This window comes from Ostrinia furnacalis, unplaced genomic scaffold (genome assembly GCF_004193835.3).
Source record: "Ostrinia furnacalis isolate ACB-3 unplaced genomic scaffold, ASM419383v2 OfSCF3798, whole genome shotgun sequence".
Lineage (NCBI taxonomy): Eukaryota > Metazoa > Arthropoda > Insecta > Lepidoptera > Crambidae > Ostrinia > Ostrinia furnacalis.
Genome location: NW_021134037.1, coordinates 175,070 through 201,269, shown reverse-complemented (window position 1 = coordinate 201,269; position 26,200 = coordinate 175,070). Strand labels below are relative to the sequence as shown.

Here is a 26,200-nt window from a genome sequence, read left to right as displayed (position 1 = left end):
ACCCCTGTGGTCGTAACTTTCACAAAAATGGAGATGAGGCGAAATGTGCGGAGACGAACGGTATAGCAAACAAGTTAACTATTTCCACAGAAGCGGCAGATACATCTCTGAATATCTGTTTCTATTGGTGTTGAGCGGAGAAAATACCAGTAAATAACAAAATTCTACACAATTTATTAGACGCGGGTTTGTTTTTATAGACAGATGTGGTTTTTAGGTAGCGTTATTTGCTATTTGACGCCTAGAAGGGACGGTTTTCCCGCTCTAATCCTTTACTAGTCGGTCGAGTAGATTGTTCGAATTTGAATTTTCATATTTATCATTGAAAAAAATACAGTACATCATTTATATCGATAGCAAAAAAAAACCCACTAGGGTTTACTGTTAAGACTATCTTGAGCTTACATAATTACATTAAAATAATACAACAGTGCTTACCATTAATATACAAATGGTTCATACCTAGGTACTTTATGCATCGCAGTTGAAGCTTAATCGTGTGGGCTAGTATTGTAGTTACGATATTGGGGTCAAAATTGATGAGTTGCCAGTATCCTTACGACTAGTTTTTTCGCGAGGGGTCATAATAATATTTGTTAATACTCATTATGCAAACTAATGAAATTAATACCTACTATTATTTCACTGGGTCTGTAAACTAGGTATGTTCTATAACTAGATCGTGCTATACACAGTTAAATTGTGTATACCACGATAACATAATTACCCATTACCCGCAAATATAAGCATACCCGGGTACTTCTCATTTACACTCAAATTTGATGGTCACACAATAATAGTTCATAAACGGTATAAGTTAGAACAATACCTTTGAAATCAGATGATAAAATATCTATTTAGCTACATACAAAATAAATTTTATCGTAATAGAAACAAAAATAATACGAAAAAATCACATGAAACGATAAAAAACGGGGTCACTTTTCGCGTTCTCATCGTGTCACACCTTCGGTTGCAATGAAACATTTGGTTACTACATTCACAATTTTCATTCAATTTGTGTGTAGCATATACTAAAATCATCGTAATTAAATATACTTTTCACACAATAGTCAAAAAAATGTCTTCTTATAATTATTTTGAATTGAGAAAGCGAAACACATTGGTCACACGATTTTAGGTGCCTAAAATTTTTAGTAATAATACAAGATTGCCGTTAAACCGAACACCAGGAACCAATCACAGTGTTATATTCGGNACGTAGTACTTATTATTGATGATAGCCACGATAGCCGAACGTTGAAGGGGTCGGACTGGCCGACTCGTGATCCGGGGAACGCGGGTTCGGTCCCCGCCGCCGCTCGACTATTGTGGTGAGCTCACTCGTGACACAAGCATATTTAGCTTAGTACGAGGGGCTAACGGGAATATTAGTAATTTGTGTAATAACAAATTACTAATAATCTTTAAAAAAAAAAAATATTCTGTGCTAAAGGTCCCACTTCAGCACTGAACCTTTACTGCTACTGAAAAAGTCTTTCAGTTTATCACGTTGAATGGCAACATAAACTTTAATGTTGCGTATTCGTAGTATTTACTCATCACTCCATTGTATAATCTGAACACACTCCTCTACAACACCGCGAGCCGCTGAAAGTTCACCGAAACCCGAAAAAGGTGCGTACGAGTCTTTACTACGACCGCCAGATGCCAAAACAATCACCATTATTGCTTGAGCTCTTAACGACCATACAATTCCCTATACCACCTAAGAGAATATATTGACGGAGGAGGGGGGGAGTAGGTCAAGTTATGTTGGCATGCGCGTGGGCAAACCCCACGTGCGATGCTGTAAAAATATGTGGATGTAATGTTCTTTGGAGGCCGGTTGATCCGATTACAGTTAAGGACGTGCTGATTAAGAGATTTTAACTGGAGATTAGTTAATTATATTATTGGACATTAAAAATTTTATATTAGCCAGAGTGTCCTTACAGGGTCTTTATCCTTCTTCTTCTTCTGTAGTTTGGATGGTAACGACTGAGTTCATAGCAGTGGTGTAAACCTCTATAAGCCGCCATACACTGAAAAAAATGTTTAGTAGCAAGAAAAGTCTATCCCATCAAAAACAAATACTTGTCAAAAAAACCAAAAGTCTCGCAACTCAGTTGTTCTACGGTAAAAAGTTGTGAGATGCATGTAATACCACATAATTAATACCAAGTCCAGGCCAGGAAATCTTTAACGTTTTACATAAATATATTGACCTGGCCATCGCACTAAACAATTTAATTTACACGTGTTTTCATGCGATGACCAAGTCAATAACCAAACCAAGTTTAGCTCACTATAAAATAGTTTGTCTCATTTAAACAGCATTTCATCCTCTAACCTTTAGTTCGCAAGTCACTTTTTTGTGTTAGCAATAATCAAACATTTTTTTTCAGTGTAGGTGTTAATTATAATAAATAAATAAATATAAATATCTTTGGACAATCTCACACAGCGCCATCTAGCCCCAAAGTAAGCAATTAATATGCTTGTGTTATGGGTTAATTAATGACTGATTTAATGATGATTAAATCTGATCGACGCAAAACGCATTGGTTTGTGTCCTGCCTGCAAATTGATCCCTGGCCTCCCGGATCGAGAGAATTCAACTTACTATAGTTCTTGCAACTCACGAAGGCGAATGAGCTTTACTTGTATGTACGTGTACATGCACATAACGATAGTGTAATGTCTATCAAAACTTTTGAAAAACGAACTGTGTGCTTACCATGAGTTTACGTTAGGTGTGCTCGCTAGCGACTGCGTAAAAAAATGACATTAATTGTATGACATATTGTGCAGCGCCCCTAGCGGCTACTTTCAAGAAACAAAATCTTCATAGAGATTTTTGACGTACTCGCTAGCGAGTACACCTAACGTAAACTCATGGTAGGTACACTGTAGCGAGCCACCACACATGTAAAGCTCACTCGCCTTCGTAAATTGCAACAACTAGATAATTACTAAAACGTAGAGGCGTTACAAATACAATCATAATAAGGTTATTGTGTATGTGCTACGAATATCGTAGTAGGCTTTTGATCTGCTACGAATTAGGACTCTAAATAATATTTATAATTCGATTTGGATTCGCACACTGAAGATTATGTTTCCATTTGTTTACATCTTCTTCACTTTCAGTTACTAGTTAGTACCGATACCTACGATCTGCTATAAGAATTCTCTTTTGCCTAATTTCATGAGTCTAGGTCAACATTAAGTACCTATATTCTTTCAAGCTAATGAAAAACTGGTGACGCAGAAGCCAAGTGCTAAAATAGCCCTACGATACAGATCATTTCAAGCCATTTTTAACTCAAAATCCATTTTTAAAGTCCGATATCTAAAAGTGTATCAAGTTCTGATAACTGCAACTCATTTGTTTGTGAAATCGACTCTCAGAAAAACTTCCCAAAAGCAAATCCATGTGCTTCAACTAGTATCTCTTAATCATCCGTTAAACTTAAACCGCTCTCGGTTCAACCGGCCCGTCAGTGACGTCACGCATCGCCGCGCGCGCACACACCACGTTTTCAGCGTTTCAGTGCCGTTTCAGCTGCCGCCACACTCGCACGCATCTCGTAACCACCTCGAAACTGCCTCGAAACTACTTCGGAGCTACCTCGAATCAAAATTAGACGAACTACTTACCCTGGAAGTTATTCCCGTCTTTTGGATTTCGTATCGATTGGTGCTTTCGTATTTCTAGTAATTTGTATTTTCGGTTCTGGTGGCGTTGTGTTGTGACGAATATAGCGTTTACATCGATCGTGTTACAGTCCAATTCAGCTTGTATACCGATTTCGCATTAAATTGGTTTTTGAGTGATAAAGTAATGTAATTCTTTTTGTAACTTCGTAAGGTTCAAAATAGACTTGAAATGGAATTGGTCAGCGCATGCATATTATGACGCTGCGTTGCGTCGCGAAACGCATTGTGTCATTTATTTATGTGTTTGCATACAAAATTCGTCTAAATGATACATTTCAGTCAATGTCGAGTGATATTTTAAATAATATAATTGTACACTCAAATACGGGTCTTGTTCTGTTGCTTTTCAATAGATTCCCACTAAATTACGGGCTACAAGACGGCACTTGAAGCTTGACATTGTGATACCTTATGTCATGTTAATAGAGACGATATTGTCTGACAGTAAAACATCTGTGAGCACGCATGTTCTAAAAATGACTCAAAGCGTGATAACATAACGCTTGTGTACACGCGTTGTATGTTATCATTTTCATACGATACCTACGATGTTTTGGCACCCCTGTGGTCGTAACTTTCAAAAATGGAGATGAGGCGAGATGTGCGGAGACAAACCGAAGCGGAGATGCATCTCTGAATAACTGTTTCTATTGGAGTTAAGCGGAGAAGAGACCAGTAAATAACGAAATTCTACACAATCTATTATACGTGGGTTTGTTTTTATAGACAGCATGTGGTTTTGAGGTAGCGTTATTTGCTATTTGACGCCTAGAAACTTTTGCCGCTCTAACCCTTTACTAGTCGATTTAGTAGGTTGATCGAATTTCCATCATACAAATGGTTGATACCTAGGTACTATATGCATCGCAGTTGAAGCTTAATCGTGTGGGCTAGTATTGTAGTTACGATATTGGGGTCAAAATTGATGAGTTACCAGTATCCTTATGGCTAGTTTTTCGCGAGGGGTCATAATCTTTGTTAATACTCATTATGCAAATTAATGAAATTAATACCCACTATTAATTATTTCACTGGGTCTGTAAACTAGGTATGTTCTACACAATTTAACTGTGTATAGCACGATCTAGTAATATAGATCGTGCTATACACAGTTAAATTGTGTATACCACGATAACATAATTACCCATTACCCGCAAATATAAGCATACCCACTTTATAACAATTTAAGGCTCTACACAACTACGGCTCGATCTATTATGTACAGTTATGTACATAATCCATCAATTTGTATTGGTCTGGGCGTAAAAATGCCCAATACATTCGTATCACAGCGAGCACACAAATCGCAATACACTCGCAAAAAAGGCAAATAAAGTCGCGCACGGTCTGGTAACTCGATATTAATACGAGTGACAATCATTGACGTTCCAATCTGGAATTGAATTCTTCCATTTTGGAACCGTTTGAGCTATTGAGCCATTTTTGGAAGCGCAGCGGGTGATATCTGTATTGATTTTTTATGATGCGCACTTTTCGAGATCCTTCAGTTGGGTTCTTTGTGATCGCAATAATCATTAATGTATGCTATCTAGACACTTATTATTCCAAGATTTATTTAAATTCGACATACCTACCTAGTTAATAAAAACATTTCGGAGTTCATTTTAATACATTCGATAAGGTTTCAAAGTCAAGCAAAAAAATAATGTCAATAGAGCAATAAATATTACATTTGTCCTGATACATTCTATCTATGAAGGTACTGATACTTGTTATGAAACTCTACAATGACATAATGATGATGAAAACGAAGATGAAACGCGAAATAACAAAGATGCGAACCTCAGGATCTTATAAGCGTGTATATGTATACAGGTGTAAGTATGAAATATTAATCGAGATGTCCTATCTGGAAAAACCTAGGACCTCTCGATTGAGATAATCAAACTCTAATTTCTCTAGGGACGTTTAAAACTGTACTGATAATAATGATGATGTTAAAGCTTTAAAACATACGGAACCAAGAAACAAATTCCAACTTCACACTTGTCATCACGACACCTTTAGTAAGATTAGTTTTTTCTTCGTGTGAATGCGGTTAGTGGGCTATTTTTACATTTTCACGTCATTTAAAGATGTAATGCGCATTTTATTGCCCATAGATGTCGCTTTAGGAAGCCAATGTAGCGGTGAGCATTGTCCTTTTTGTATGGACGACGGCACGTCAACATAACCACTGTGGGTTCTTGTGCAGTTGTAATAGGGGCGAGTTTGCAACAAAAATGGGTAACCTGATGTGCTGTCGTGTGTACGTCAGCGTCAAATAGTTCGTGACACCCAAAGTGGCCAAAAAGTTGACAACTCAACCTTATTTCAATTGTAACAAAGACGTGTGGCGAACTTTTTGGCTAATTTCGGTGTCATGAAAAATTTGACGCTGACTGTACATTAGGTATTATGAGGATGAACGATATTGTCAGATTAAAGAAAAACACAATTAGGTAGGTATGATCATTTTAAAATGTTTTAGTCAGGTTGTTCTGTTACAAGTCAATGCTATAGTCTAGTCTATACTCACCTTTAGGACACATAAAGTCAGTCAAACTAAACTGTACGCGAAATCTTAAATTTAAAATTCAGTCAGTTTTTTGGACGTACTGATCAGCCTCATCATCATTTCAGCCATAGGACGTCCACTGCTGAACATAGGCCTCCACCAATGACTTCCACAAAGGCCGGATGGTAGCGGCATGCATCCAGCGCCATCCTGCTACCTTTATGTCATCGGCCCACCTTGTGGGTGGACGTCCTACGCTGCGTTTTCCGGTGGTCAGTTCTGCGTACTGTGCCCTGCCCATTGCCACTGTACAGGCGGGAGGCAGTGGNAAATATATTTTTGCTGAGGGACTGATAAATCAGTTAGAGTTATTTTTATTTAGGTACTAATAATCCGTTTTTTGCTTCTTTAGCATTTCAGAATGCCACCAGTGTCACCCTTAAAACCAATTGCGTAGAATCTTGTAACTTAGTAGGTGACCTAATCGGTAAAAATTTATCTTGTATTTAAGTAGGTGCCTATTTATATTATGTTATTGCTATTTATCTATGAAAATAAGACAAAATATATGTTTTATAAGAGTCATTTACAGTAGTAAAGTTTGAAAAAAATATTGCTGTGAAGTACAGAATCACTTTCGTGGCATCAAAAAATTCAAAACGTTAAATCTTCCAAACGAGACTCACTATTTAACTGATTTACTGAGAATACAATCTTCACATCAAGCGCTACAATTTTTGTTTACAAAAAGTTGAAATAAGTTAGAAATAAAATTCGCCACGAAGGTGACGATGAGAACAGTGACGATGAGAAATAGCCACCCACTTTATAACAATTTAAGGCTCTACATAACTACGGCTCGATCTATTACGTACATTTGTATTGTTATGTACATAATCCATCAATTTGTATTGGTCTGGGCGTAAAAATCCCCAATACATTCGTATCACAGCGAGCACACAAATCGTTATACACTCGCAAAAAAGGCAAATAAAGTCGCGCACGGTCTGGTAACTCGATATTAATACGAGTGACAATCATTGACGTTCCGTTCTGGAATTAAATTCTTCCATTTTGGAACCGTTTGAGCTATTGACACTATTGAGGCATTTTTGGAAGCGCAGCGGGTGATATCTGTATTGATTTTTTATGATGCGCACTTTTGGAGATCCTTCAGTTGGGTTCTTTGTGATCGCAATAATCATTAATTTCTAGACAATTATTATTCCAAGATTTATGTAAATTCGATCTACCTAATTAAAAGAAACTTTTCGCAGTTCATTTTAATAAATTCGATAAGGTTTCAAATCAACTAATTTACTCGTGTATAAAGATAATTGAACTACCACAATCAAAACATTACCTACATTTATCTATGAAGGTACTGATACTTGTTATGAAACTTAAATGACCTGATGATGATGAAAAGAAGATGAAACGCGAAAGAATAATGATGCAAACCTCAGGATCTTATGAGTATGTTTATACAGTTGTAAGTATGAAATAATAATCGAGATGTTCCTATCTGGAAAAATCTAGGACCTCTCGATTGAGATAATCAAACTCTAATTTCTCTAGGGACGTTTAAAACTGTACTGATAATAATGATGATGTTAAAGCTATAAAACATACGGAACCAAGACACAAATTCCAACTTCTCACATTTCATCACGACACCTTTAGTAAGATTAGTTTTTTCTTCGTGTGAATGCGGTTAGTGGGCTATTTGTACATTTTCACATCATTTAAAGATGTAATGCGCATTTTATTGCCCATAGATGTCGCTTTAGGAAGCCAATGGAGCGGTGAGCATTGTCCTTTTTGTACGGACGACGGCACGTCAACATAACCACTGTGGGTTCTTGTGCAGTTGAAATAGGGGCGAGTTTGCAACAAAAATGGGTAACCTGATGTGCTGTCGTGTGTACGTCAGCGTCAAATAGTTCGTGACACCCAAAGCGGCCAAAAAGTTGACAAAACAAACCTTATTCCAATTGTAACGAAGACGTATTGCGAATTTTTTGGCTAATTTCGGTGTCATGAAAAATTTGACGCTGACTGTACATTAGGTATTATGAGGATGAACGATATTGTCAGATGAAAAAATTATATGATCATTTTAAAATGATTTAATCTGGTTGATAATGATTTAATCTATCCTTTAGGCTGGACACAAAGTCAGGTTAAACTGATGAGTTGAACCGACGCTCACACAATTTTTTTACGTGTACGCAAAATTTTTATTAAATTCAGTCAGTTTTTTGGACGTATTGATCAGCTTTATCATCATTTCAGCCATAGGACGTCCACTGCTGAACATAGGCCTCCTCCAATGACTTCCACAAACGCCGGTTGGTAGGGGCTTGCATCCAGCGCCTTCCTGCAACGTTTATGTCATCGGCCCACCTGCGCTTTCCGGTGGTCAGTTCTGCGTACTGTGCCCTGCCCATTGCCACTTCAGCTTGCCAATCCGTCGGGCTATGTCAGCGACTTTAGTTCGTTTACGGATCTCCTCATTTTGTATTCGTTCGAAAGAAACACCGAGCATAGCCCTCTCCATAGTACGCTGTGAAACTTTAAGCTTATTTATGAGGCCTATAACTGATCAGCTTAACTGACCGTAAATATCGAGTTTTACCTAGACACTGCCTAATTGTCTACACACCGCCCCTTCAAATTACACATAACCGATACTTAAAACGCCATTAATACCGATAATATTTCTGATACGAACCCCATTATCACGTTACAAAATCATAAATTTCCTATGACAGTGTCAGCTACACCTTTTATCGCGTCAGGTGTGATTTCCCATACAAATGATCGATTATGGCGTACTATATTTTTATTGGGCCATTATAGGCTATATTAAATTTATTATGGCCAATGGTTTATCTGAGCTTTATTGGGCTGGATTGATAACGATGTAATTATGGTTTCGTGGATTTAGATAAAGTTTTATCTTGTGCAAAGTTTTTCATGCAATATTAGTCTGTAAAAATAGCGCATTAAAAATATGCANAGGAGGAACTAATGACGGTGGTAATATACGAGTAATTTTAAATGTTAAAAATAAACATTAAATCTGTAATCTAATGAAAGAGAGACTGACAAGCCCATGAAGTAAACTTGAAACAAGGTCATGAGGAAAAAGTGAAAGAAAATAATTGCCAGAATTGGTTACAGGTAGATAAGACGCCTAGATGTGAAGCGAGTGGAGCTCGCAGAACTGGCTGGTACACCAGCCGCTGTGTGCAGCAAAGTAGGAAAGTCTTGCTTTCAGAAATAAGACACCAGAATGTTCTACAGTTTAATCGAAGTATTATCAGTAGCTCGCAGAGCTGATGGGCGCCACTAGGTGGACCGATGATCTGGTGAAGGTCGCGGAAGGTGCCTAGATGCGGGCGGCGCAGGACCGGTCTTTGTGGAAATCCCTGGGGGGGGGGGAGGGGGGTTGTCCATTAGTGGACGTCTTTAGGCTAAAACGAGCCGCTGTGTGCAGCAAAGGAGGAAAGTCTTTTGCTATCAGAAATAACAAAATAATACACAAGAATGTTCTAGAATTTAATAAAGTATTTTCAGTAGAACTCTCCATCAGAAAGCTTGGCTGCGTAGATGTGCAGTGCGCGGAACTCGCAGAACTGGTTGGTGCACCAGCCACTGTGGCCATCAGTACAGCGGCACGAATCGCACTCGTCCATGTATTTTTCACCTGGGATGCACTTGAAGAAAGGGTTCTTGATCACTAAGGGAAAAGAACGTAATGATCAAGTCACGGGACACTAAAAGACGAATAAAGACGACTGCAACAGCATGAGCTCTATTTTTACCTTTTTCATCATTAACATTCTCGTATTAAGTCTTTTAGTCTCCACGTGCAAGATTACAAGCTCTCTCTATACTTCTTTCATCAGCTCCACCATCTAGCCACTTGAGTTCGTTGTCTTTTTTAAAATCCATCTCACATGTTAAAGAAGCATATTCCAAAGAGTCGTTTTGTATGTACCTACTCGTAAGTTTCATAAAGACACAACAGCACCATTGGAAATTGGAAGAAACAATTACTCTAGTTTCTGATATAACTCCGAGTGGCGACTACGGGCTGGAAGACGTAGCGTGGGTGAACCCCTCTAGGTGAACCGACGATCTGGTGAAGGTCGCTGAAAGAACCTGGATGTGGGCAGTGCAGGACCGGTCGTTATGGAAATCCTTGGGAGAGGCCTTTGTCCAGCAGTGGACGTCGTTTGGCTGAAACGAACGAACGATTCAATTCCGATATTGGAAAGTTTAAGATTCAGCAGAAATACTCGTAGTATACAGGGTGGAAACGATAAGTGATCTCACTGGATTACTTCTAAACTATACATGATATCAATAAACTAGTTACTGATCCCGTAAGTGCTTCATGAGCTCTATCAAACGGTATTAATGATAGGTTACAGAATAAACTGGATCTATCCGAAAATTCAATGTTTCCAGCTTCCATACATTTGGTAAAGTCACATTATTTTAAAAACTACACATGATATCGTAAAACTGATTACTGATTCTAAAAGTGCTTCACAAGCTCTATCCAATGGTATCAATAATAGGTTACATAATAAACTGGATCTATCCAAAAATTCAATGTTTCCTTCTTCCATACATTTAGTACTACCACAGTCATGACACTCGTCTCTTGACAATATTATAGCAAGTAAAGCCTAAAACCAATGTTTTCCATGAATAATTTTAAATAAGAATACAATTTACGTGTTTATTTTAAGTTTATCTATAATATAAAAATGAATCGCAAAATGTGTTGGTAAGCGCATAACTCAACAAAGCCTGGACCAATTTTACCAATTCTTTTTTTTAAATGTTTGTTGAAGTTCAAGGATGGTTTTTACAGCGAGAAAAGTTTGAATAATTTCCGGGTAAACCCTAAAAAACTCGAAACTTCACCCCTAAGGGTAAAACGGGGCCACGCGTACGAAGTCGCGGGCGGCCGCTAGTTATAAAATAAAATAAAAATACACTTCTAATAATGTGTCTCTGGCATACATTTAGTATGGAAGCTGGAAACATTGAACTTTCAGATAGATACAGATTATTCTGTAACCTATTATTGGTACCGTTTGAAAGAGCTCATGAATCACTTTCAGGATCAGTAACCAGTTTTTCAATATCTTGTATAGTTTAGAAATAATCGAGTGAGATCACTTAACGTTTCCACCCTGTATTATCTTACCAGTACATCTCAAGCAAGGGGTGCTCCTCTCACACAAAGCAGTGACAGTCGGCTCGCAGTACACGCAAGATGGCATGGCTCTGCACGCCCCAGAATCCTGGGCCTCACACAGCAGGCAGTTCTTGTTCTCAGGCACCAGGGTCAAGGAGGTTTCTTCCTCCCAGTACTGGTGAGGTGGCTTCGGCTTCACGAATTGGGAGACCACGTACCTGGAAAAGTGGACTCGTTTTGTTGAAGAAACGGGACGAAAAAGTTAATAAACGCCGACATCTAAGTAGTTTGACAATAATTAATAATGTACTAGTACGAGAGAGAGGAAGCTGATATGGTCGTCCCGAAATTATGGTAGATCAAGCTATATTGGGACGCATATAAATGCCCTGAAAAGAGTCTTGTGCCTAGCTGAGGCGTGGCGTCAGTATATAAGGCATGAGAGCGGAACTGGAAGTTTTAGTGACGTCAAACGCCAGTAAGACTTCAGATGTGCTTCAGACTTCATATGCGCTGTCACCTCAGACACTTACTCAGCTATGCGCTACCTGCAATAAAGAGTTTATTTGAATGAAAACATTTACTTACGCTTGTGATCCCGGCCGATACACCGGAGGGGACTCCTCTCCGGACCCTCCCACGGAGCTCAGCGTGCCTGGCAAAGGTGCTCCTCTGGTTCGGGACCGCGAGTCTATTAGGAACAAATAATAACATAGTATTGTCTAATTAACCAATAACAACTATCGTCTTCTGAGATTTCGGTAAAAAGGTGCTTAAATTTTTAAATTACTATGTATACAGGGTGTTAGGTAAATGGGTATATGAGCCGACACTAGCCCATGTTAACATGAGCATATAAATGGTATGGTGAAGTGAGAAAATTTATTTCTTCATTTTAATTATTTTAATTTTCATACAAATCGGATTTTATAAAATTTATTTTGTATGAAAATTTAAAAAAATANACAGGACCAGTCTTTGTGGAAATCCCTGGGGAGGGGGGGGGGGGTTTCCATTAGTGGACGTCTTTAGGCTAAAACGAGCCGCTGTGTGCAGCAATGGAGGAAAGTCTTTTGCTATCAGAAATAACAAAATAATACACAAGAATGTTCTAGAATTTAATAAAGTATTTTCAGTAGAACTCTCCATCAGAAAGCTTGGCCGCGTAGATGTGCAGTGCGCGGAACTCGCAGAACTGGTTGGTGCACCAGCCACTGTGGCCGTCAGTACAGCGGCACGAATCGCACTCGTCCATGTACTTTTCGCCGGGGATGCACTTGAAGAATGGGTTCTTGATCACTAAGGGAAAAGATCGTAATGATCAAGTCACGGGACACTAAAAGACGACTAAAGATGACTTAGCACGATCACGAGCTCTCTTTTCAACTTTTTTATCATCATTATCATTCAAGTCTGATTCTGCAGGAGCAAGATTACAAGCTCTCTCTATACTTCTTTCATCAGCTCCACCATCTAACCACTTGTGTTCGTTGTCTTTTTTAAAATCCACATGTTAAAGAAGCATATTCCAAAGAGTCGTTTTGTATGTACCTACTCGTAAGTTTCATAAAGACACAACAGCACCATTGGAAGAAACAATTGCTCTAGTTTCTGATATAATTCCGAGTGGCGACTACGGGCTGGAAGACGTAGCGTGGGTAGGCCCCCTCTAGGTGGACCGACGATCTGGTGAAGGTCGCTGAAAGAACCTGGATGTGGGCAGTGCAGGACCGGTCGTTATAGAAATTCTTGGGATAGGCCTTTGTCCAGCAGTGGACGTCGTTTGGCTGAAACGGACGAACGATTCAATTCCGATATTGGAAAGTTTAAGATTCAGCAGAAATACTCGTAGTATATTATCTTACCAGTACATCTCAAGCAAGGGGTGCTCCTCTCACACAAAGCAGTGACAGTCGGCTCGCAGTACACGCAAGATGGCATGGCCCTGCACGCCCCAGAGTCCTGGGCCTCACATAGTAGGCAGTTCTTGTTCTCAGGCACCAGGGTCAAGGAGGTCTCTTCCTCCCAGTACTGGTGAGGCGGCTTCGGCTTCACGAATTGGGAGACCACGTACCTGGAAAAGTGGACTCGTTTTGTTGAAGAAACGGGATTAAACAGTGACTAAAATAATGCCAGCAGCTTAGGAGTTTGGCAATAATAACAATGTAATAATATAATTAAGATTTAGAAATGAAAACCACCTTTTCTTCTCAGCAACAGCCGATAAGTTGTCTTAAAGTGGTGATAGGACAGACAAACTATGTGCATTGGGTACCCTGAAAAAGGCCTACATACTGATCTGGCTCATAACTGAGGCAGTGTACCGCCATGGGAAGATGTTTTTTGACGTCGAACGCAAGCGTTACTTCAAGTGTGCTTCAGGCTTGTTTTTTCTGTCATGACAGTGCCGCTCCCTTACCTCAGGCACTGACTTAGCTATGCGCTAGACGTGTATGTAATCTATATATATAAAAGAAAGTCGTGTTAGTTACTCCACTTATAACTCAAGAACGGCTCAACCGATTTAGCTGAAAATTGTCAGGGAGGTAGTTTAGAGCCAGGAGAAGGACATAGGATACTTTTTATCCCGTTCGAAACTAAAAAAAAGTCTGCTTATTTATTGCCATTAAGGCGGAACAAAGTTCGCCGGGTCAGCTAGTAAAGAACTAAAGGCCCTTTCCCACGGCAATCTTGCATCAATGAATTCCGCAAAATTGGAAGGTTGTGTGACACAAGTGTGTATTTGTAATTCAAATTCCAAATTCAATCGGATCGGTTTCTTGCGGGACTCTGCAAACGGTTCATGTGAATGTTAATATTAAAACACGTATTACTACTGTTAATTATGAAAAATCTAAAACGTTAAAATAACGGTATAGTTGTGGCCAATGAGTTGCTGTCATTGTGACATTGACAATATACGTCAATGTCACACGAGAATCAAACGTCAGAATAGAGGGACGCGCGGAGATGACTCCCCGCGCTTTTGTGCTAAGTGATGTATTGTATCTAAATTAAGGCAATATAATGTGAAAGATGAGTATCCAGTGTTTTATTTGTGAGAATAGACCGACCGGCCTCTAATACTACTAAACGGGATCCTGCAAAAAGCGGGATGTCTCCGTCATTTACTTACGCTTGCGATCCCGGCCGATATACCGGAGGGGACTCCTCTCCGGACCCTCCCACGGAACTCAGCGTGCCTGGCAAAGGTGCTCCTCTGGTTCGAGACCTTGAGTCTATTAGGAACAAATAATAACATAGTATTGTCTAATTAACCAATAACAACTATCGTCTTCTGAGATTTCTATAAAAAGGTGCTTAAATTTTTAAATTAACTATGTATAATATTAATATGCTATTCTGATCGATCACTATATCATAGGAATAGGTATTTAGTACAACTTTTTCAATAGTTTCTCCGTGAAGGAATAATAGTCACCAGTAGTGAAATTTTGATGACCCCTTAGATCAAACAATAGGCTAGTTTCCTAAAAAAATTTTTTAGTCCGTCAATTTAAATATAAAAAAAATATTGGACACGTATATTTTTAATTGTCAATCAAACAAATAATTACAAAGTAATAGTGCGTTGAAGTTCCGCGCGACGTCACAAAGTGCTACACTTTTACGCACTCACTGACGTCACGGGCCTTTTCTTATAACTTTGGCATGCTTTATCTCTTTACATTTTCATTAGTTTTAAAAAGCGAAAAATATGTGTCGATTAGTTTTTGATAAGCTAACTGACGGACTATTTAAAACTCTTGCTTTTTTACTCAGCAAACATCCCTATTAAATAAAGAGTTTGAATTTGATTTCATTACGAATACAAAATAAGACGTCTTCTTTTCACCAAATTAATGTAATTTAGTGTTTATTTCAAAGTTACTTTAACTTGAATTTTCGAGTTAACTGTATTTTCTTGGGTTTTCCTAAAAATAATTCATTGTGGAAATGTAATTTCATCATAGAAGTATTTGGAGAGACGTCTTAAAGTTGAGAAGATCAATGAATCTTTTCAAATTATGGTCAATAGTGTTTCTACCCAATTAAAATTAAATTAAAAAACACGTACCATCGCCATAAGCCAACACCGATACTAAGCCGGACAGCAATATTATTGCAGTAGCCATCACTGTGCTAAAGCACCCCAGTTGGTTCCAAACGCTCCACTGCATGTAGTGTATGAGTGGCTAATTGATCGGCGCATACCAATTATTTGGATTGGCTTACACTGACCTGGGAAATACAGGGTCGGTCTTGAACGGAATTTTATAGATGAACTTTGGCATCTTTTTGTTATTGAATTAGATGCGATGCGAAAAATGTAGACTGATGTAACGTGCTATCACAAGACGTCCACTACTGAACATACTCCACTAATTTCAAGGTTGGTCGATTGCATCCAGCTCCTTCCTTTATGAGGTCATCTGTCTACTTTGTAGGTAGACATCCTACGCTACGCTTGCCATGCCATAAGAGTAGAATATTATTCTTAGTTACATTTTACATTAAATTATCCAATGTGATCATAATTTCATTGTGCATTAACGTTAGACTACAGAGCATGAAGAAAAAAACGCCTCAAAAACAAGCTCTTCTTGAAGAATTGGGTAAAAATACCACTACCCTACTACCATTTTATGACAACATATTATTATAGGTTAGGCAAGTTATATTATGACGTGTATAAGTGCCCTGATAAGGGATTACATAATAATAAAAAATGAATTTAAAAGTTTTTGAAATTGCACACCCTGTATCTTCGGTCGCCAATTAACAACGTTTGCGTATCGGGCCCGTATCGTTACGGTAGAGATTAAACCAGTCTGCAATTCTGTTAAGCTGTTTATTTGCATTGAAATATAATTTCTTTTTAGCCTTTCAGGCAGGCAGATTTGCCTTGTTCAATTTGAGGTATTGCGCATAATTGGGTATTTGACACTATACTTCAATGAGCTAAATACAAACTACAATTTCCCTAGATTTTTAATATCCTTTGACCGTCAACTTTTCAAGTCACTTCATTAATTACTTGATTATGTGCCAACATAGACTTTTTTATTTTACCTTTTAAATCATGCGTATCTAAATATTTAAAAGTGATAAAACTATTTACAAAATAAAAAATATTTCACCCCCAGCGCCGAAGTCAGGAATGTGCCTATTTTATGTGCCTATCTTAAAGAAATAGATTCCCTAGTTTAAACTATAGTAACGATTTTTCTTTTAATACAGAGTTGGTTGACAACTTCCAAAATTAGGATTCTAATTATGAAAGAATTCATCAAATCGATCCAGTCGTTTCGGAGCCTCTTCAATACACAAACATACAAATCTCTGCTCTTTATAATATTAGTATAGATTGAAATGATCATGGGAACGAGTTAATTCTAAATAAAAATTTCACCCAGGTGTATTTCTTGAAGGAAGTATTTCCTACTCCCATACAATTTCAATCCCATACAACAACACATTCATTATCCCTTCGCTTGAAGTCACCGCTTGCCGGAACTTCAAAGCTTTTAAAAGCTCGACAATTTGTCATGAATACTCGTTAATTGATAAATATTTACTAAAGTTCCGAGTGAAATCACTCAATCGTGTATCCTAGAATGGAATTACGATCCTACCTGTTAGTGAGCTTTAGTTATATGAACTTAAGGTTGAAATTAAGCTTTTGGAGTTTAAGATTAAAAATGAAAGCGTTCTGGGTGGTCAGGATTAGAACCACAATGGTCTGCTACTGTTTAGTCTGGGAATTTCTTGAAATTGCTTAACAAAGCGCTAAGTAATTGAGTTTTTTTGGCAGTAACAAAGAGGTTGAGATAGTAATATGATTTAGGTCGTGCTCGTGACTCAAGTTTCGAAGTTAATTTTTGAGGAGTTGTTACAAATCCAAGTCAAATATGTATTACTAAGGTCATGTTTTACCTTACTGTGCTTATTATCATAAATACATTAAAACTGAATATAAGTAGGTTATAAGTAAGAAATATATTTCATAACTTGATCCATGAAATGTGTTAAAATTTCGGTATGGATACTTAGAGACTTCTTAGGTAATATCAGTGCTATCATAACGCTACTTCTATAAGGTACTATATTGTAGAGAAAATTTTGACCGAACAAAAATGTATAAAGCCTAGATTTATGTCTTCAATATAGGTAACTAATTCCATATACTTTTTTAACCGTATAAACATACCTACAGTATTTTTTATCGCCCAAACATATAATACACAAGCAATTAAATACCTCTTTACAAAATTACAATGTTATATCCTTTGTAATGTGACCCATTTATGGTATATTTTGATCCGTATCTCGTACCGTTTCCGTTTCACGCACATTATGGTATAAAGCATGGTATCAATCACATAATGGCGGGCTTACACCACAGAGCTTACGAAATGACACCAAATAAGGTTTCTATTACACGTTTAAGAATGGAGGTAAAAAGTTGCAGGTTTGTAGGGCTGGCAAGTTACGTATTTGCAAACTTAAATCAAATTACTTTTTTAAACTTTTATTAAGTTTCAATAGGATTTTTTTGGACATCAAATTAAAATCACCCGCTGTGCTATACTTAATATATTTGCTAAAGACACATACCGTAATTTTAGCAAATAAATTAAGTATAGCACATCTTCTTCTATAATTTATTTTATTAGTTAATCAAAAGTGTTGCGTTTAAAAAGAGGTAAATAAATACATGCTGTGTGGTAAACTCTTAAAAAATATATTCTGATGGGACTTTAACGTTCATGTACCTAAATTGCTAGCTACCTTTAAACCACACTAGTGTTACAGTTCTATTTGTAACTCTATCATAAGTAAAAAATCAGCTTCATTTAACAACTCATCAAAAATACATATTCTTCATATTAAGAGTTTCCTAACTGCATAGAGACTTGGTAATATTATTTCTTAACTAGCGGCCGCCCGCGACTTCGTACGCGTGGATCCCGTTTTACCCCCTTAGGGGTGGAGTTTCGTAAAATCCTTTCTTAGCGGATGCCTATGTCATATAACATCTACCTGCATGCCAAATTTCAGCCCGATCAGTTCAGTGGTTTGGGCTGTGCATTGATAGATCACTATGTCAGTCAGTCACCTTTGAGTTAATATATTTAGATTCGTACCGGTACTGTTACCAATTTTGACAACCCTGAACGCGACAAAGCGGTCGGAAGTGCGGAATTGTGCGAGTGTGTCAAAAGGTTTGTAATGGCCTCGATTGAATCGATCTGCGGACTTTCAGATGTTACAATTAAGATGGCACACCGACTTAAAGTAACAAGAAGTGCTTGTATATTTTTGTATCTTCTCACGAATTTCGTTTTACATAATACCTGTTTACCTAGAGTCAAATGAAATGAAATAAGTGAGTAGGTAGGTTTTATTAATAATTAATAAAACCTACCTACTCACTTATTTCATTTCATTTGACTCTAATTTCAATCCACGTAGTATTGCAGGTCAGTGAAATAAATTAACACCAAAAACGTCATTTTCTGTCTTTCGTTCTTTAAATAAATAAAAGTTTAAGGCTAAGTTGCACCATCTTATTTTAATAACATACGTCAAAAATCTGTCAAACTCCATGCAACTCACCCTTAGGATTTTAAATGTATTTGTTTTGTAATATAAATTATATTAATTTAACTATGTAGTTTAAGATTAAGTATGATATTTTACATTTACTTGCTGTATGTAATAAATATCGATACGAGATCACTTCACTTATTTCATGACGAATGTTACTTTGTCTAAATTGTAGACTCTAGAAGCTATATTCCAATTTAACTACCGTGTCACATCCAGCAAAACACATTCAATGTTTCGCTATTGAATGAAACCAAACCACACTGCACACCCAGCATTAAATGTGCAAGACCGCCCACCGGCTTATTGTACTACAAAAACTTATAATACAAAAGTAAAGATGACTGCACATCCAGCTTTACATGGTTGCATCTTAAGTAGACGGAATAAGGTGCGATTTTCCATCATAAATTGGTAAAATGATTGTAACATCATTATATTTAATAGGTCTATAATAAGGGGCTGTGGCAAAATAAATATTAACCCTCTGGAGGGTAAATATTTAATGTTATTTTTTATGATTATGCGATTTTAATAATATTTGTTTGAGTAGCTTTTTGGCTGTAATGATATTGGCTTATTAAGAGCTTAAAATCTGTTGATGTAATATTAATACATTATCTTTGGTGTATTGTGGACACGTTAACCAATATGAACAAGAAAAATGTTTTGATTTGTAGGCAGGTTAGTTAAACTTGATTGATTGAAAACTGTGATTCCAATAATGGGAGGCACTTTAAACTACCATCATCATCTCAAACATAGGACGTCCACTGCTGAACATAGGCCTTCCCCAATGATTTTCATATCGCTCGGTTGGTAACGGCCTGCATCCAACGCCTTCCTGCTACCTTTATGAGGTCGTCGGTTCACCATGTGGGTGGACGTTTTATACTTAAAAAAAACTTAAAACCGACCTTTTTTTATCCACATCGAGGAAGCTCTTGGCCTCTATCTCACCTGATGGTAAGTGACGATCAAGGCCGAAGGTGGTAGCGAGAGCTTCACCCGGAATCCTCAACCACGGAGGAACTCCAACTGCCGGAACACAACAATGCTGTTCACATTGTTGTAATGGCGACAGACTTAGGTAAGATGGTGGTAGCTAGCCAGGCGGACTTAGGACAAGCCCTACCACCAACCAAACCGAACAGAAAAATATGCCCCCACTGGGAATCGAACCCGAGACCTCTGCGTCTGAAGCAGGTGGTCTTACCACTAAACCACAGAGCTAAACAAAACCGACAAGCCGTCCATTCTACCGAAAAATAACTAGGGGAGACCTGTACAAAACCGTATACCGGGGTAAAACCGTACTGTATAGATTTCTCCGTTATTATTTCGAAATATGCCGCGCATTTACTACTCACAGCTAGTAACCAATATGATCAATCTGTCAACAGACACTTGCTGCTGCAGGCACGAACGTTAACTCATTATAAAAATGTATTTGTTTTTTTGGTTGTTTGATCTATTTTTTTGGAAAATAGGAGTTTAAATAGTGAAATGAATATAAGTAACAAGTAAGTGTGCTTTATTTTATATTGAATTGTGTGTATTTACGAATTTGTTGCAATATTTTTACCGGCAAGTATCGTGTGTGTGTGTGCAGTATTTGATAAATGTCTTTACTGTGTGCATAGGGGTAAAAGCGTACGGGGTAAAATCGGCCAATATACGGTTTTGACTTTGTTTACAGAATTTACAAATTTGCCGCGCAATTGGCTGAATTTACAAATTTGAAAAAGCTGGGATGCCGAAACAATGAAAAAAGCTGTGAAAAGTGTTATCGAAGGAGGAATGGGATATTTAAAAGCGTCGACTACATATGGCATCCCAAACTCTACTTTGCAAAACCGCGTAAATAAGTTCAGGTCATCTGGTGAAAATCTTTCTACAAACAAAGGATTAGGGCATTTCAAACCCGTATTTTCATCATCTGAGGATATCGTATATATGTATACGGTTTTGTCCAGTACCCGGGTCAAAACCGGAAATACTAGAGGTTTTGTTTTTGTTTAAAAAATAATATTTCTGTTAAATTTAAGTGTTATTTCATTGATGATTTTTCTAGCTAATGAGAACCTTTAATAAAGAAGTAAATTACAAATACGTAGTTTTCTTTGTTTCTATTCTATGGGTATTTATTCTTAGCTATACGGCTTTACCCCGGTCTCCCCTATTTGCCTACCACTTTCAAATCAATATGCAGGTGTATTATACAAATACAATAATAATTGTGAATTGATTAGTAATACCAACACTTGTTTGGCACGTGGCCCAGAGCTTCGGGCTTCGAGTGCTGATAAGGGAATATTGGCTGTTATCAGACGAGCTTTGAAGAGCTTAATAGGGTAATTGTCGTCATCGTTGCTTAATAATATAACTTTTAGGTAATAATGTTTTTATTTGATGGTTATTTTTAACTAACTTTTAGCCGCAGCTTCACCTCTGAGAATTTCAGTCTATCAAAAAAAAACGCGTGTCCCTTCCAAAAACCCATAGATTTTGTATGGAAAATGACGATTCTTTTGAGTCAAATAAACAACTACAACTTAAAATATTCAAATATGATTAAAATAATAGCTTATGGTAGTTTATAAATATGTTACATTATTCTTTTCTGTTTCTAAATAAAATAAACACACTCAACATATGGCTTTGGTGAATTTTATTTTGGAGTTAACTTCAGAATCATCTGATTCCAGTTGTGTTCTAATCTAATATTGTGTTTTAAATAACGAAATACACGCAGGGAAGCTTGTAACTAATAATTTCAAGGGAAATATCCTATTCCACCTTTAGCACCTTGCTTGATGTATTTTTAAGTTTATTAATACCAGAGTTGCTGAGTATTTTCGCAGTAAAAATAAACGCAGACTCCACTAGCTTTACAAGCACCGTAAAGACACACTACAATAATGTTTACTTACTCCAATAAACTCTTAATAATGACTAATTCGCAATCATCAACAAAACCCCCTTTCCCACGTATGCCTTTCACAACCGAATGCTCATTGGACCGGCGAATATTCGCGCATTATCGCCAAACCAGTGAATATTGACTCGTGAGAATATTCGGGTCGATTCGGAATATTTGGATCGAATTAAACCCTTTATCATGGTAATTGGAATTTAATTTATAGAGTAAACTAGGTTATGACCGCGGCTTCGTCTGAATTTCGGTGGGTCATACTAATAAAAAAAAATGTTTCATTGATTAAAGTAATTTAACTTTACTTTATTACTATGTAATATTATACAGTTACACACTAAAACCTATGCGACTGATTTTGTTCGAACTTTACGGTGTTATGCCAGATCAACGAATATGACTTCAATGCTTGGACGAAGTTCGTCCAAGCTTCAATGTTACTTACCAACAAAAATAAAGTTGTTATTTTGATTGAACTTCACTAACCCTGGGTTGCACCATCTTACTATATACCTAACTTATAACAAATGTCCAAAGTCTGTCAAACTCCATACAAAAAACCCCGGTTATAGTTACGGTTAAAGTTAAGGTGATGCAACTCGGCATAAAGTTAATATCATTTAACGCATCTCTATCAAAATCCACACGGGCGAAGTAAATGTACATTTATTAGGTAACGAATTAACTCCTAAAAGTGTCATCACAAATGACTTGCGTTACAAATCGCAAAAAGCTTGGACATTTTTAATTACATAGACAACTTCTGTCGGAATCGGAAGCTCGATAATCCCGGTAAGCGACCAGGGAAGTAATATCGAGAGGGGGTGGGGATCAATTGACCCAATAATAACGGACGCCGATGGTAGCAGCGCACAGTGGCGGTGGAAAACGCGGCGGATAGACGCTGCGTTTGAAATGTGCGGCAAAGATGTGAATGTGAAAAAATCCGACAGTGTTGTATTGTGTCATGGGCCAACGCTATTACCGCTGTAATATTTGAATCAATGTCATGTAGTCTCCGTTGCAGGAGGACTACCCTTTAAATCACCAGAGGCAAATGGCTTTTGCTTACACTCCCCACATGCACTGGCCCCAGATTGCGCTAATTTGTAGTGTTCCAATTCATTCGCACTTTATCTCCGCTCCATTTTCATTCCAGCTGATGTGCAATCAGTGAAATTCGGTATCACGATAAAGTTCACGCATTAACAAAGACGAAACAACAGATTTATGTGTGTTCCTTTTCTTTCTGTTCTGTTCTTTGGTGTGCAATAAAGAGTATTTATTATTATTTCCATTAAAAGTCCGAACACCTTAATTTTGAAACTTTCATCGAATAAATACTTTTTTATTTCTTTCTCTCAAACTAAAATTACTAAAACAGAGCAAAATAATGTTCGTGAAGCGTTTAACTTGCGTTTAAAAAGTTAAGTTGCTTTCGGTCAGCTTTTACGTTCCGTTTACGTTTACGCAACTGGTTCCGTTTACGTTTCAGCTTCCGTTTTAACTAGCTGTCAAAATGATACCGCGATACGGATTTGTCAAAAAGCTGTGTTTCGTTCGTCGTCCAGTCGCGTTGCAGCTGAAAATTTTTTAGCGCAATCGGGGCCATGGTCAGAAGGGCTGGGGAGGAAACATCGACACACCTACCAAATCGCCAATAAAATTAGTAAAAAAATGAAATAGTTNAGATAGATCAACAAAACCAGCGTTTCTCCCTCTCTCTGCCACACCGCTCGGGGCCACCGCCGCGGTGTAAGGGTACAAATCGCTGTATAAACTTAATATCATCTAAATTGCTGCCGCGCGGGTAGTTCAAACATCCCGGTTTTATTGCCCGTATTGATCCCGGTATCCGGTCATAAGCCGGAGATAATTTGATCGGTTCCCGGTTATTGGTTAGCTGATAAATATGGCTTTAGGCTAGCTTTTGATGCAGTCCTTCGTTAAACAACATGGATAGGTAATCCTACTAATATTGTAAATGTGTACGTTTGTGAGGATGTTTGTTACTCTTTCACGCAAAAATACAGAATGGATTAGTTTAGAGACAGCATAAGACTCAGGAAAAAACTTAAAACAATTTTTATCCCGGTTTTTAAGGGGAACACGCGCACGAGGCAAAAGGACTTTAATAATAATATTATTGTTGTTATAGTCTCAGATTACAGGACAGTAATAAGCTTTAATTAATTTTTTTTTTGCAGTTTTTAAGGTCCTAAAACTTAAAAGGGACGTACAATTCTTATAGTAAGGGAGAGAGGAGAGTTGTGACATTTTGGAACTTATTAACCGCTTACGAATTCCGTTAAAGTGTGCGTTTTTAGTTCAATTCTCGAGCTTACAAATGCGCGCTTTTGCGAGCTCGCTGATGGTTAATAGGTTTCCAATGTCACTCTCCTCGGTTTACCTAGGTCACTTTCTTAAATTCTGTTTATTTGTTAAACCAAAATCCAATAAAATAAACTTTACGAGAATTCAACTCCTCCCTCCTCCTCGACAAGTAAAAAAAATTTTCAAGCTAAAAATCGCCTTTACCAGAATTATAAGCAAAAGTTTTACAGTAAATATCAATGCTAAAAATTAATTACGAAAGCTAATCACCCTTTCCTACCCTATCTCATTAGCGTGCTATTAAACCACTAAACAATGGGTCCTGTCCGTGACAGCGAGACAATGCCGGGTTCAGCTCCGGACGGGAGCTATTGTGCGTCCGCAATTATAAGATCAGGTTGCAGTTTAAATTGATATTTGTTATTTGGATTTAATACAGATGGCGGATTCACTATTATTTTGTGTATCTTCTGATATAGTCTTCTTCTTGTCGTGTCGACAACAAACCTATACAGTGTCAGCCCAAAACTCCGCCACAAGAGTGGCGTTGTCAGTAGCATTCATTAAATCTTCCTGCGTGCAGTTGTTTGGGCTTCATCAACACTTGCACTCCAAGTTTGAGCCATTCAAGAATCCCCATTGAATATTACAATCTTCTAGAGTGAATGACTGGAAATGTGATTGGTTTCAGGTTCGAAACATAAAGGGCTATTACAGCCATACCATAGTTCAATCAACAGTTATTCTATACACCTACCACAAAATCCCAAATGACAATCGCATTAAAAATACACCATAATATTCTATTGTAGTGTAGTAATCAAATAATGTAACATTCGTCTAATTTTAAATGAACTATTTTTTATGATAAAAATAATTTGTATTCTGTTGCTGTACCATAATAAATAAAGTCTTTAAACCTAAATCAGTTCCTCTATGATCGAGGACTCAGGGTGAGCTCAGCCCTTAGCCTGATTATCACTGTCTATCAAGTGAGATACAGGCCAAGAACTTCACTAAGAAGTATAGTAAAAACAATACATAAAAGACCTTGAGATTTGGTATTCATCATCATCATCATCAAATCATCTAGTCTCAACTAAGTAGCACGGCCCGCTAATTTACCAGATTCAAATCTATTAGTCGGCCTACATTCCCCACGCTGGCCAGCCAAGTAAGTAATATTACCGGTATCCTTCCGTTTGGCCAAATTACTTTACGCCAAATTTCACTTCGCAAACAACTTATCGCCAAAGTTTCATTTCCCAAATGAACTTTTAGCAACTGTACTTTTCGCAACTAATTAATTTGGTCAAATTATCATTTGGCCAAATTTTACTTGGCAAATGTTTATACAGCAAATGTTTTATGTTGCCAAATATTATATATCCCAAATAATTTGTTTGGTCAAACTGACACTTCACATACTTACCCACCGTTACCCACAAATCAAAGCATAAGGCACATGATCATGGTTTTCACAATAGTAGGTTAGGTTAGGTTAGAACAGTGACCCTTAATCAACTAGAATCACCCTAGAATCACCTATATTGTTATTGAATCATTTGGAAATTTCGATACAAAGAATGAAATAAGGAAATTAATGTANAAAACTTAGAACAGTTTTTATCCCGGTTTTTAAGGGGAACACGCGCACGAGGCAAAAGGACTTTAATAATAATATTATTGTTGTTATAGTCTCAGACTACAGGACAGTAATAAGCTTTAATTAATTATTTTTTTTGCAGTTTTTAAGGTCCTAAAACTTAAAAGGGACGTACATTTCTTATAGTAAGAAAAAAAATCGCCTTTACCAGAATTATAAGCTAAAAGTTTTACAGTAAATATCAATGCTAAA

The 26,200-nt window shown here is 37.4% G+C and overlaps 2 protein-coding genes across 2 annotated transcripts; both read right to left on the bottom strand.

Moving 5' to 3' along the window:
• Positions 1-9,819: 9,819 nt before the first annotated feature.
• Positions 9,820-12,478, bottom strand: LOC114358239 (uncharacterized). Its single transcript, XM_028312131.1, has 4 exons — positions 12,430-12,478; positions 12,051-12,153; positions 11,472-11,680; positions 9,820-9,986 (listed from the first exon to the last, which is right to left on the bottom strand). The coding sequence occupies exons 1-4, from the start codon at positions 12,476-12,478 to the stop codon at positions 9,820-9,822; spliced, it is 528 nt and encodes a 175-aa protein (XP_028167932.1).
• A 116-nt stretch (positions 12,479-12,594) lies between these two features.
• Positions 12,595-15,598, bottom strand: LOC114358238 (uncharacterized). Its single transcript, XM_028312130.1, has 4 exons — positions 15,541-15,598; positions 14,599-14,701; positions 13,328-13,536; positions 12,595-12,761 (listed from the first exon to the last, which is right to left on the bottom strand). The coding sequence occupies exons 1-4, from the start codon at positions 15,596-15,598 to the stop codon at positions 12,595-12,597; spliced, it is 537 nt and encodes a 178-aa protein (XP_028167931.1).
• Between the last annotated feature and the right edge of the window lie 10,602 nt (positions 15,599-26,200).